Source organism: Cnephaeus nilssonii (genome assembly GCF_951640355.1).
Source record: "Cnephaeus nilssonii genome assembly, chromosome: 6".
NCBI classification, from domain to species: Eukaryota; Metazoa; Chordata; class Mammalia; order Chiroptera; family Vespertilionidae; genus Cnephaeus; species Cnephaeus nilssonii.
Genome location: NC_137077.1, coordinates 8,245,025 through 8,258,135, shown reverse-complemented (window position 1 = coordinate 8,258,135; position 13,111 = coordinate 8,245,025). Strand labels below are relative to the sequence as shown.

The 13,111-nt window shown below is 47.9% G+C and overlaps 1 protein-coding gene across 13 annotated transcripts in view; it reads right to left on the bottom strand.

Moving 5' to 3' along the window:
- Positions 1 to 4,551: 4,551 nt before the first annotated feature.
- RBFOX2 (RNA binding fox-1 homolog 2) overlaps positions 4,552 to 13,111 on the bottom strand; it is a 248,184-nt gene continuing 239,624 nt past the window's right edge. For 12 of the 13 annotated variants that reach the window (XM_079774766.1, XM_079774757.1, XM_079774758.1 and 9 more), the window contains 3 exons: positions 11,969 to 12,057; positions 11,521 to 11,593; positions 4,552 to 9,990 (listed from right to left, as the gene is read on the bottom strand). In XM_079774766.1, the coding sequence (XP_079630892.1) occupies positions 9,946 to 9,990; positions 11,521 to 11,593; positions 11,969 to 12,057 (207 nt within the window). In that variant the 3' untranslated portion in view covers positions 4,552 to 9,945. Of the gene's footprint in view, positions 9,991 to 11,520; positions 11,594 to 11,968; positions 12,058 to 13,111 lie in introns of those variants that run through there. The other variant, XR_013813696.1, reaches the window with a different exon arrangement.

Genomic DNA, 13,111 nt, shown 5'->3' with positions numbered 1-13,111 from the left:
ACCATTAAAATGTTCCGACACCAGGAGACTGGTGCGATACAAGCTAGTCATCCACTAAGAGGCTATTATGTAGCCATCGAAACGATGCTCAGTAGTTGGATTAACATGGAAAATGTTTTATCAAGTTAGGTGAGAAAAGCAGAATGAAAATTATCTATATACTTCCTCACCTTTTACCTAACCAGAGGAAACACATCTCTCAAGCTTGTGTGTAGAAACACACACACACACACACACACACACACACACACACACACACACACACGTGCGCGCGCACACACACACACACACACACAGCGAGATCACACCGTGGCTATCTTTATTTAGAGGGAATTTTAGTTACTGTCCCCTTCTTCTCTTTGCCTTTCTGTACTTTTCAAGCTTTCTATTATGTGAATTACTGTTTTATAAAATGAAAAAACCCACATTTTAAATATTTACATCAAAATTAAACAGCCTGCTGTTCTTAAATTAGCCTCTTAAATCACTGGAATGAATAGTCTACTCATGGCTGAATGCAGCCGAAGTGGGAGAAGAATGAGTGTTTTCATGGAAGACCATTCTCATGATGTTAGCAAAGGCTGACCATGAAGGAAACCTAGTCTTTTGGGTTTCTGGACCAATCCTAATGTATATGTGTATTGGGGTGTGTGTGTGTATTTGTATGTTTGTGTTCATGTGTATTTATGTGTATGTTTGTGTGTGTTGTGTGTGCTGGTGTGTAGTATTCCCCAACAACAAATTCTGTGACATGAACAAGGTGTCTGAGAATCGAGTTAAACTCAGACACTGTCTACTCCGTGATCCAACAGGTTGAGGGCTCCATCCACAAGACCGCCCCACTTCACACACCAATCGCAAGTCAGTGACATAGTTGTCACCTGTGCTTGACAGACTGACTACAAGTCAGAGGTTCTCATGACCCCCCCCCCCCCCCCCCCCGCCCCTTGGATTTGGTTAATTTGCTAGAATGGCTCACAGAACTCAGGAAAACCATTCGTTCACTAGATTACCGATTAGTACAAAGGACACTGAAGGGCATGAATCACTAGCCAGATGAGACAGGGCGAGGTCCTCAACAAAGGAGCTGGCCTTGTGGAGCTGGGCCTGGCACAGAGGCACGTGCCAGTGTTCTGCTTCCCCAATGTGCATGCTCTCTGAACACTGTTCTGGGTTTAATGGAGGCTTCATTACATAGGCATGACTGATGAATTTATTGGCCATTGGCAATTGATTCAACCTCCAGCCCCTCTGGATGTAAGGGGGTGGGACTGAAAGTTCTAATTCCCAATCACAGGGTTAGTTCTCCTGGCAAGAAGCCCCCCTCCTTAGGTGCTTTACAAAAGTCACCTCATTAACATAAGCCATCCATCAATCAACCTATCCATATCCATCCATCCACACCACCCACACCCACCCATCCATCTATCCACATCCATCCATCCATCCACACACACCACCCACACCTACCCATCCACCTATCCGCATCCATCCATCCATCCACCCACCCATCCATCCATATCCATTCACATCCATCCTCCATCATCCATCCATCCACATCCCCATCCATCCCCCCATCCAGATACTTGAACACCCACCATGTGAAAGGCATAGTTCTAGGCATTAAGGGTAAACCAGTAAATAAAACAAATTCCTGCCTTCATGGAGTTTACATTCTCATGGTGATAGTGGGAGAAACAAATAAGAAACATATTAAATATTATACAGTACTGGGGGCCCGGTGCATGAAGATTCGTGCATGGGGGGTGGGTCCCTCAGCCCGACCTGCACCCTCTCCAATCTGGGAGCCCTCAGGGAGCCCTCTCCAATCCGGGAGTTTCTGTCTGTCTTTGCAATCACATGAGCGAATTGTCTGAGACCCCAACCCAGTTTGGTTTGTTGCTCACAGAATAATAGAGGCATTTTTTTTTCTTTGCTTCATTGGTGGAGATTTCCTGGAAGTTTTAGGATATCTTCCCTTTAATTTTTCCTGGACACTCTGATTTTACTTATGTCTCTCACCTTTGCTTTCCCTCCATCCCCCACTGCAACAGTTACTTGCTCCAGGCTCACTTTGCTCTAATGTCTAGGAGATCCGTCTGTCACCAGAACTACTATTCCCAGCATTCCTGGTGCTCCCCATGCTCTGGGCTTCCACTTCCAGTCCTGGGGCTGTCACCAGAACTACTATTCCCAGAATTCCTGGTAGCTCCCTGAGCTCCTTTCCTGCTCTGTCTCTGTGCTTTGCCAAGTCCTCCAAGCCACCAGCTCTCCCTCTCTGCTCTCTGTCTGGTGGCTTGGGGAGCCAAGTTCCCCAAGCCACTCCACTCTCTGCTGGCTCTCCCGCTCTGCTCTCCGCCCGGTGCCTGTGCATCTTTGTTAGGTTAATTTGCATATGCACTCCTGATTGGCTGGTGAGCATAGTGGAGGTACGGCCAATTTACATGTTTCTCTTTTGTTATATAGGATAATATAAACTATTGGATGTCAGGGAGAAAAATTAATCTGGGAAGAATGCAGAATGTAGGGTGGGCAAAATGCAATTTAAAATAGGATTATCAGGGAAAACCTCTCTGAGAGGCTCATATCTGAGCAAAGACATGATGGTGGTGAGGGAGCCTGGTGTGCCAGGAGCAGAGTAATGGCTCAGGGAGCACAAAGGGAGGGTAGGAGATGAGGTCCACCAAGAGGCAACGGGAGGCCAAAAGGTGCAGAGTCCTATAGGCTATGAGTCTATAGGTGCAGAGTCGCTATGGGAGGATTTGGCTTTTACTCTTAGTGAGGTGAGAAAACATGGGAAGATTTTGAGCAGAGGAGTGACGTAATCTAACGGAGATTTTAACAGCATCACTCTGGCAGTTGTGTTGAGAAAAAACTACAGGGGCAAAGCCATCACAGGGATACCAGTTAGCAAGTTACTAAAATAATCTGTGGGAGAGAGGGTGGTGGCTCGAACCAGTGTGGTAACAGTGGAGGTGGTGAGAAGTGGTCCGACTCTGGATGTATTCTGAAGGTAGCTTTGCTCATGGAGGGGTGTGTGGTGTGAGAGAAAAAGAAGAGCCAGGATAACGCCAAGGTTTTTTGTTCCTTACCATTCTGCCTCTTGTCTAATTCACCAATAGCCTCCATGCTGCTCCATCCGACCAATGCTCAAACCTCATTGTTCTTGACCTCAGAGTCCTTAGGTCTTTCTTCACTTGGCTCTGATCAAGTTGCCATTACCTGCAATGAACAGGGTGGAGGTGGGGGGCGGGGGTGAGACCAAGGAGCTCAGGTTGGAGATAAAGTTTGAGATGCCCAATACACAGGCAAGTGGAGAGGTTGAGTAGACGATGAGATATGAATCTAGACTCAAGATGTTGGATCTCCGACAATAAATTGGTCAAAAGGTATAAACTTGTAAATAAATATTTAAAATTGTAAGTGTGGATAGGATTATCTAAGCAGTGAGCTTAGGTACAAAAGAGTAAATGTACAAGGTCAGCACCCAGGGCACCTGGGCTCGTAGAGGACGAGAGGTGAGGGACCATCGAAGGAGACCCAGAAGGCTCAGACACTGAGGTGAGGGGGGAACCAGCAGTGGGGTGTCCAGAGAGCCAAGTGAAGAAAGCCTCGAGGACATGAGGTCAAGGACAATGAGGTTTGAGCACTGATCAGACTTACCAACACGGAGGCCACTGGTGACGTAGACAAGGGCAGGAAGGAATGGCGGAATGGTAGACGACAAAGGGCTGGACAAGGGAGGGTTGAAGGGAGAAAGGAAAGAGCCTGAAGACTTAGGACAAGACTTTTGAGGAGTTTTGCTGAAGTCTTCCAGAAAAATGGGGCATCAGCTGGAGTGAGGCAGGAAGTGAGGTCAAGGAAAAAATAAGTAAGATAAAGGAATGCTATTATGGTTTTGTGAGGATGAAGAGATGGTGGTGTCAATGCCCAGGGTCTGCCCCTACTCTCTCAGCTCCTGGTGCCCATGTTGGACCGCAAGCTGGACTGGACCCTGCCTCGGGACTTCACCCACATGCCTGTACCTCTGGGTCAACTGCACCCTACTTCCCCATACCCCTGGCAACAGGGTTCTTAGAAATACCTATCAACTTGGAAACGGTATCACTTTAAAATGTGGAAAAAGGCAGTTAAACAAACACTGGTTTATTGAATGCTTACATGTGCCAGGCACCGGAGATGCAGCAAACAGGACAAAGTCCCTGACCTCCAGGCGCTCACAGTCTAGTGCAGACAACAGATAACACAGCAGGGAGCACCCCCTCCCCCAGGGCCTTACCATCAGGGGGGCTGACCAGGGACGCATGCACAGAAGCACACCCCCATGCCCTTTATGCTGTAGCAGTGCTGCTTAGGGACCAGACATTGGTGTGTGTGAGAGGTTTCGTCAGTGCTCTAACCTCTCGGCGACCCCAGGTTAGCTGGCTTACAAATTTAGGAAGCCATTGGCCGCCTTCTGTTTTCATCTGAAGTCAAGTCCACATTGTATCTTGGAGCCTCCAGGAGGCAACAGGGATGATGGGTCCACACACACACACACAGGCCAGAGAATGGTGTTTCTCTCTTTTATTTAAAAACAGTGCTTCATTACCATTGGCAAAGGCAGAGGCGGTGCTCCCCCTTCGCGTAGAGTTTATAAAAGCCAGCAACATGATCAATAATTTATACACATGGATAGTAATACAAAAAAGAATAAGGAATAAAAGCTAAAGATCTAACTACTCCGACCTTCACAATTCCAGCTACTTGATAATAATAGGAGTAACCCAATGAATACTGTATGGTCTGAAAGCTACTATACAATATGATTCTTAACGAGAAGGGAGGGAATCAGAGGCTGTCACAACGCCCTGGGTGCTTCTCTGGAGTCCGCAGGAAACAGGACCCTGGGCAAGCAGCTCGGGGGTCCTAGGAAGTGATCTGGGGAGGGGAGGGAGAGAAGGCGAGGCGGTCAGTTACACAAGCATCCCATGTGATGCCCCGTGCCCCGAAGGTACCTGTTTGCCATGGCAATGGGAGGGGCCGGAGAACGCATGTGGCGTGGAGGGATGGTTCGGTCCCTGCCACGGGGGTGGGGAGGAGAGGTGCTGTGGCGTTTTGAGCCTTGCAAAGATTTGGACTGAAGAGCTCAGAGACTCAGGGCGTCCGCCTGCCAGGCACAGGGACCCCGGCCCTCAGCTCTGCAGCCCTAGCTTACGTGTGTCAGCCCCAGGTTTGCTCCAGCTTTTCACAAGCAGAATTATAACACAAGAAAAACAATTCATATCCCTTAGGGAAAAAAGAGGATCAATTCATCACTCGATATATAATACAGCCGAAATGAGCTGCCAAAACAAGCACACACACACACAATACTGTGAACAGAAAAATACAGGAAAATGACTAAGCTCGGAGTCTTGATGGGGCACAGACATTGCTTAAAGCACTTAGTCCCCAGAAAAACTAAACCAAAACAACTTTTTTTTTTTTTAATCCAAAAACTCGTGGACCCCCCCGGGAATCTGGTGTTGCTAACAGGGACAGGGGGTGGAGAGAGAAGAGAACCAACGTTCCCTTTCTGTCTGCCGTGTGACCCGAGCCCTCACAGCGGCACACAGGGCGCGTGCCGGCAGAGGCCCGCGGCCCGCACTGGCAAGCTCCTTAAAGGCAAGGTTGAATGTTGGCTGATGGACGTTCTCAGTTACCAATCCCTGCCAACCAGCACCACCATGGCTGAAGTGATCGACCGTTTTCCTGAGTAAACTAACTGGCTACAGTGCTGGTGACGTGGACGAGAACTCAGCCCCCACAGCCAACTGCGACCCTCCAGCACCCCTGCGCCTCGGCTCCGCGTGGGATTCAGGAATTTGAGAACCGGCTGTAGTCCAGTCTGTAAGTCTCACTGTGAGGACAGGTGCCAGGCACTCCGCCACACTCCCCACACCAGAGGGCACGTGCTGGCTTAGGACACCCCGAGCCGCCGCGGGGGGGGGGGGGCCTGCGTCATGCTCCACCAGCTCCCCTGAGGCTAGGAGCTAGTACTCGGATGGCTATGGCCTGGTTGATCAGCAAAGCAAGGAGGAAGGAAGTACAGAGGAAAGGGGAGAGGGAGGGAAGAGGCTTCTGAACAGTAACATTTTCAAAAAATAAAATAAAATAGTGTTTTATGCAACAGAGAATCAAGTTTCACTGTATACACTACAAATGGTCAAACATTTTCAAGAGCAAGACAAAATAAAAACACACAAATTTACGTCTGATGTTCACCTTGCCCACTATTTTTTTCCTATCTTAAAACAGTGCAAACAGGTAACGTATGCTTTTAAAACACCACTACCCCTGCCCCACCCCGCAAGGTCTCTTTCCTCCTATGATCCGGGGGTGGAGTGAGGGTGCGGGTAAAATCTGCAATTCTGCAAATGTTACTGTGCTAAAGGGTTGCAAGCAGCAGAGAAGCGGCCGGCCTTGGCGAAAGGGGAGGGTTCGGACCGCGCCCCCTTTCCCTCCTTACATGTCTAGTGCCTTCCAGACTGTCCCTTGCTTGGCCTCATTCTCCTGCCAGAGGGAAGGGGGTAATCAAGCCCGCCTCGCAGATCCTTGGAGTTGCTTCCATCCCAAGTTTCCACTTCCCTCCTGTCTGGAAGCTACGTGACTAGTCATAGGGTGATGGCGATTCACCGACTTCTCGGCTACCTCTAGGAAAGTCTAACCTACACTAAGAGCAGTTCAGCCCCTGAGGAGTGACACTTGTGAAGAAGAGCTGCTATCGCTTATTTCTAGGAAATAGATCTCCACTAGCTCCCCTTAAACTAAGAGCTGGGCCCCAGCCCCCTTCTTTTTTAAGGAAAATAAGAGGCTCAATCTGACTGTGGCTGTTGGAGGATAATGGTGATGGTAGGTTTTGTGAAACCTGAGAGTCTTAGAAAGGACGAATCGCCACCGCTGACCCCTGACCCAGTCCTTGGGAGCTGAGCTATGTAATACCAGGGATTCTGGGAAAGACCTAAGGACAGCTCTCTGGGGGGAAAGAGGCATGATTAGATAAAGATCTCCACTAGGGGTCTCCTCGAAGGAGCCCAGCTTCTAAGTACAGAAAGTCCACGTCATGAGCTAAGTAAGCTGCTGAAGTCTCTCCTGCACGGCGACTCAGCATCAGTGTTTTTAGGAATCATCAACCAGCATGCTCTAACGAACTCGCAAGATGCCAAACTCTCTTCTGACTCAGTTGCTTAGTCCAGTGTGGACTCGAGCCAGGAATCGACAAGCTCGAATGCCTTGAGGAACCTGCCTCTGATGGAGTCTCCAAGTTCAGAGGTGGATGGGAGGCCAATACCGCCAAATCCAGGGGTTTCCGAGCCCTACTTCTCAGTGGGGATACCCCAAACCAGAGGCCCGTTAGTGAGAAGCAGAACTCATCTGGTCCTGCTCAGGAGGGAGCTGGAGGGAGCAGTGTTACCACCCCCTGGAAGGCAGCAGAAGCCCGCGGAGAACACGGAGCTTGCCTGGGGTCCTCAGCCAGAACCAGCTGAACTGAAATGCACAAAAGGTACCTCCCTGCTCAAGCTCTGCCTCTTAAAAGGGTTGTGGGAGCTGCCTTCTCCACCCTTCCCTTCACCTTCATCTATTTCTGGGGAAGAGAAGACTCTCAACCTTGCTGCCCTCCTCCCTGCTGCGGACACAGCTGTTCAGAATGTGGCCTTGTCTCCAAGGAGTGTCTTGCCATTCTGTAAGAATGGCCCTCTTTGAACATGACATGAAATTTCTCTCATTTTCCTTAGTCAGTAAAAGCTCTCCCTCAAAACAAAAGAAAAAAAAGAAAAAAAAAACTTCCTGCTCCCATTCCCTAGAACTTCCCACCCCCCACCGCTAACTAAAAGGTTTATATACACACAACAAAAACTGTCTTAACAGCAACAAACCAAACTTTGGCTTGGGAAGATGAACCCTTAAGAAGTGGCCAGTGGACTGGGCAGTTTGGTGTCCCCTATTCTACACACTCCCCAGAATCAACAAGAATTGCATCAAGGCCTCTAGCTTCCTTGATGTCTCCCCTAGTTTCATGGTCAGCCTCTCTCCCAGTTGCTAGGACAGAGGATCCCCAAGGGGAGAGACATGTATTCTATCCGACAGGCCAGTCCCTCCCAGATACATGACTCTGCTTACAAAGAATGCGTGATGCTGTCGTATGTCAGTCACTTTAATTCAGGGACATGAATCAGTTATCAGTCAAGAACATGTGTGGAGGCAGGAGTTAAAAAACCAAAACCAAACCCATAACAAACCGGAAGCTCCGTGTCTTTGAATCACTCCCTTTATGAGCTATCCCTTGGGTGAAAGGTCACCCTAGTACCAATGTGAATAGACCAGGGAGCCAGACAGACCGTGCTTTCCTATTTTCTATGCCTTCATGCTGGAAAGACAGGCCCCTTGCCTCTATCATTAACAGCTAACAGCTAGAAGAGAAACGCTTTCTTCCCCTACCTCGATCACACACATAGGTGAAGGCAGGCAGCAACAGCCGTGACGCACTGCACGGGCCGCCCCGTAACTCCTGGCCATCCCTGCTCCTTCCCAATGGAGGAGAGCAGCCTCGGGGTGCTTTCTGTCCTGTAGTGTTCATGAATACCAAGTGGTCCAGGTGCTCAGCTGGGGTCTTTGGAGGGTAAGAAGAAACTGGGTGGAATGGCCACGGGGGCTCAAGACTGGAGAGAGAGTAACTCCTAAAGGCTCTGGAGGATGACATTCCTATGGCTTTGGAGCTAGTACAGTGCCATCGCCGCCCTGACAGGCCCTGGCCCCCAAGCCTTCCAGGGACAGCTGACCCAGGACTCGGTGCTTGTCTCTTGCCAAGTCTTCATTCTGCCTTGTACTCTGCCCTGACTTTCTTATGGAAGAGGAAGATCGGGAGTATCAGAGTGCCTTGTAGACAGTCTAACATCCTTTCTCTTCTCTTTCTCTTCTGTACTGGCTCTTGACAAATTGTACTTCATCCTCAAACAGTGTCCAGGAAGAAAGCTGGCTACTAGCTATTTATTTATTTTTCTGTCCCTGGGTCCTAAATTCCTGAATCTTGAGGACATGGGGGCAGGGTGTTCATAAAAGGATAGATGAGCTAAGCTGTGGTTCAGTTAAAAGGGAAGGAGCCCAGCAGGAATGCTAGAATGGCAAGAAAGAAAAGAATCTTTTTCATACTCCAGAGTTCATTCTGAGATTGGTTTCCTAATGAGGTGTTTATTATCCACAGTCTGAGAGCAAGTTTGGAAATATTAATATTATAATTCCAAAAACTCTGCCAACTGTCTCAGGCTGTGCATGTAAGATGATTGTAAAAAGAATGGAGAAGACAGGAGGGAAGAGGAGAGGAAAGTGAATTTTTAATTCTCCTGCTTGGCAAGCACAAATTCCTATCATCCATTAGCATGTGGGTTCCAGCCACAACCAATCAGAATTGCCTGCCAAAGACCAGAAACTCAGAAGACTAGAAGGCTATCCTGTTGTAGAAAGATCTCTCCCGCTTCTGCGTGTCCCCCAGCCGGCCAGCACCAGATACACTTTGGTAATTCTGTCTGCTGATTTCTGATCAGACGCATTTCTCAGTTCCTAATCTCTCTCCTCCCTCATTAATTGCCTCTTCCGTGATTGACAGAAAGCTAAGCACGGACATACAGACATGGAAATGCATTCTTTTTACCACAGTTAAAAAAAAAAAAAGGAAAAAATAAAAGAGAAAAAATGCACAATCTTTGGAACAAAAGAATTAAAGGCAGAAATTTAAAGGAAAAATACATATTCAAAGAACATAGTGAGGTATAAAAAAGTATTCTCTCTTTTTTTTGTGTTTTTTTTTGTTTTGTTTTGTTTGTTTTTCCTCTTCATCTTGCTATAGAGTTCCTCTACTAGTAAATATTGCAATAGCCAGGCCTCATGAACTGGGGGCTGTCCCACTTGCAGGGGTCTCACGTCACTTCAGTAGGGGGCAAATCGGCTGTAGCCACCTCGGTATAAACTCGCCTGCAGTAATTAAAGACATAAAAACAAAAGGTTGATGAGAGAAGCATTAAAAATGAAGAAAAATGTCCTGAGGAGGGAATGGGGAAAACAGCTTCCTTAGAAGCTTCAAAGCAACTGATGCGATGCTGCCGGGTGCAGCGCAGTCAGGAAACCACCTGGCCTCTGAGAGGCTCGAAGCAGAGCCCCGGACACTCCCTGCTGCCCCGAGCTTCTCCGGACGAGGGGATGCCAACGGGGCACTCGTTATCACAGGAACTAGCACAGCGGGAAAGTCAGCACAGTTCACAACCAGGTCTGTCCATGGGTCTTTGTTTACCTTGACTACATCATTACAACCGTGACCTTCTTACACCTCTGACCGCTATTTCTGTCATATCCCATGTTTGAGACAGTGTTGGATTTAAACCTGAGTCAATCTTTCAATGAATACAGCCCATTTCCTGACATACATGTATGTATAACTGGGGTTTTAATCCTTTATGTTTATCTAATGGCATCTCTTTTTTTCAAATAAAATATCCCTAGGAACATAGATAGCTCTCTTTGGGTTATTCTTTTAGTAGAGGACTTGTATCATTTTGGCACTAAATAAAACCTTAGGAATGTCATCACTTTCTTCGTATTGTATGTCTCTACCTTCATTCTAAACACACTCCTCCACCCCCGCTGGGACCCTATCACTTCCTCCCACAAATCTTCATGGGCAGGAAGTCAGTGTGCGACAATGACAAGCTCTCTCATTTACTTTAAGTCTTAAATCCAAGCCCTCATTCTGCCTCCCTCACACCTCGTCCACGCTCCCAGGCAGCGGCCGGGCTGCACTTTGGATGCAGAGTGTCGGACATTAGTAGGTGTCACAGTGGAAAGACCTATCTTTGCTGGAGTCAGTGAGTCCCCATCATTGGACCTGGAGGCGTCCAGGCCAACACAAAAATCTGGGGGTGAGGATTTGAGTTCGGTTAGGGGCCATCATTCTAGAAGAGCTCTATCCTTCTATGGAAGGACCGTATTTTGCAACAGATGTTACTACTAAAATATCTTTGTAAGGCGTTCACCTGGTGATTTCTAGTACCATCTAGCAGAAGGCTTAAGCATAGCAGGGACAGCCTTTGGCACCTGCATTTGAAACTTGTCCAAATTAAGTTTTCTGAAAAGCTCACCATGAAAATTGGAGAGTCTTATGCCCTGAAGTCCTTGCTGACACCTATCAATAAAACTACGCTACAGTTATGAACCCCACATTTGAGCCAATGTCAGGTATCAACCTGTTCCTTCTTTCTCTCTCAAAAAATGTCGTTTCTCAGGGAAGACTCCCCTGCCCATTCCTTTCTGCGGCCCTTACCCAGGCCTGTGGCGCGTACTATCACACCCAGGGAGAGAGGGTGCTTTAACATTTCCCGATGGTCCTATGTGGCTTTAATACTTTAGTAATGGAAGAAGGGCTAAATTTATTATCTCCCTAGATCTTATATAGTCTGTAGGTAAAAGTTAGGAGTAAAATGTTTTTAAAAAAATTGTACATATACTTACCACAGCGCCAACTCCATAGCTAGCGGCAGGGGCAAGGGCATGGTAGGGGTCAGCTGTGTACACCCTGCCATAACTGGAAAGAAGAAATACAATGAGGGAGAGAAAGAAAAGATAGCGACCCCCCAAAAAATTAAAGGGTTTACTGTGCTAAGACTTGTGAGCAACTTGGTCTTAGAATGATTATTAGGAAGTTGGCAGAATGGAAAAAACCTTTAGGTTCCTATTCCTAAATACAGTACTCTGAAAAATTCTGAAATCTTCTCTCAGATGGAGAAGGGAGTTGGGGATGACAAAGAGGGAGACTGGGGTCAAAGGAGGCAGTGCCACGGCTTTTGGCATGAGAGGCCACGAGGAGAAGGCCAGGCCTGCAGGCAGCCCCAGGCACTAGGTGCCGTTTTGGAAGCGGGGAAGGGCGGCGAGGCGGTGACTCTCGGGACCACGTACGTACCCGTCGCTGTAAGCGGCGGCAGCGGCTGCAGCAGCCGTGGCTGCGGTTGCAGTAGCAGGCTGTGCATATCTGTAGGCTGCATATCCGGCCTACAGGAGAGAAGAGAACTGACTTTACAGCTACCTCTCCCCCGGAAGCACAGATGAACACACACCCACCCACACGAGACAGACACAGGGAGACACAAACACAGACACACACATGGGAAGAGGATGTTTCAAACTGCATCGGTCTACATGTTACTCCCCTAGTGCAAGAGTAAGCTCCACCCAGCGCAGGGACTTGCTGTTCAATTTGTGATGGTAACAAAAAACAAAAACAAACCATCTTGGTAGTACCTGCTCTCAAATTTAAGAAATGAAGATATGAATTTTGATCTGTCTTGTTTCAGTCTCTGCTGGAACTTTCAGCAGGGAAAATATTTATGGGAAGTTGGGAGAACTCTGACTGACAGGAAGTATCAATTATAGGATGAAAACATTAAATGAATGTGTATTAACGTCAGATTCCCTGATGCATACGCAGACTCTTACTGCTAAGGGACTGCAGTATATAACAAAGGCCCCATCGACCTAGCATGCTTGCCGAGAGGCTGAGAGAGGAGGCAGTGTATAGAAGGAAAAATCAGGGCAATCAGGGGTGGCAAACTTCACCCTGTGAGCCAAGGTCACTTGTCACCCGTTTTTGAAAGTAGTTGTGACAGAGACTGTCTGGCCGACAATATCGAACACTTGGCCCTTTACAGAAAAAGCTTGCTGACTCCAAGCTGTATTTCAAATTCAGGCAAGTCAGACTACAGATGGCTGATGCCCTTTTGGCTGGATTAGGATAGATTAAGAATCGCCTACCCCAAGCATTTAACTGCATTTATTCTCCTTTCCTGTAAGATTATGGATTCTCAAGTCCTGATCGAATCGCAGGCTGGGGAGTTTATCTACTAATGGCTCAAATACCCTCATCCTAAGGAGCTGCTACTTCGCCTCAGCCTCGAAGCTTCTCACTGCTGGGTGAACCCCACGTACTCCAGAAAGGGGCGCAAAGGTAACCACACAATGCCACACGAGGCAGGCTATTGCAGTGGCAAGCCCGACCTTTGGTTTCTTCTTTAACCTTCTAGAATTCATCTATTTTAACCCAACGTAA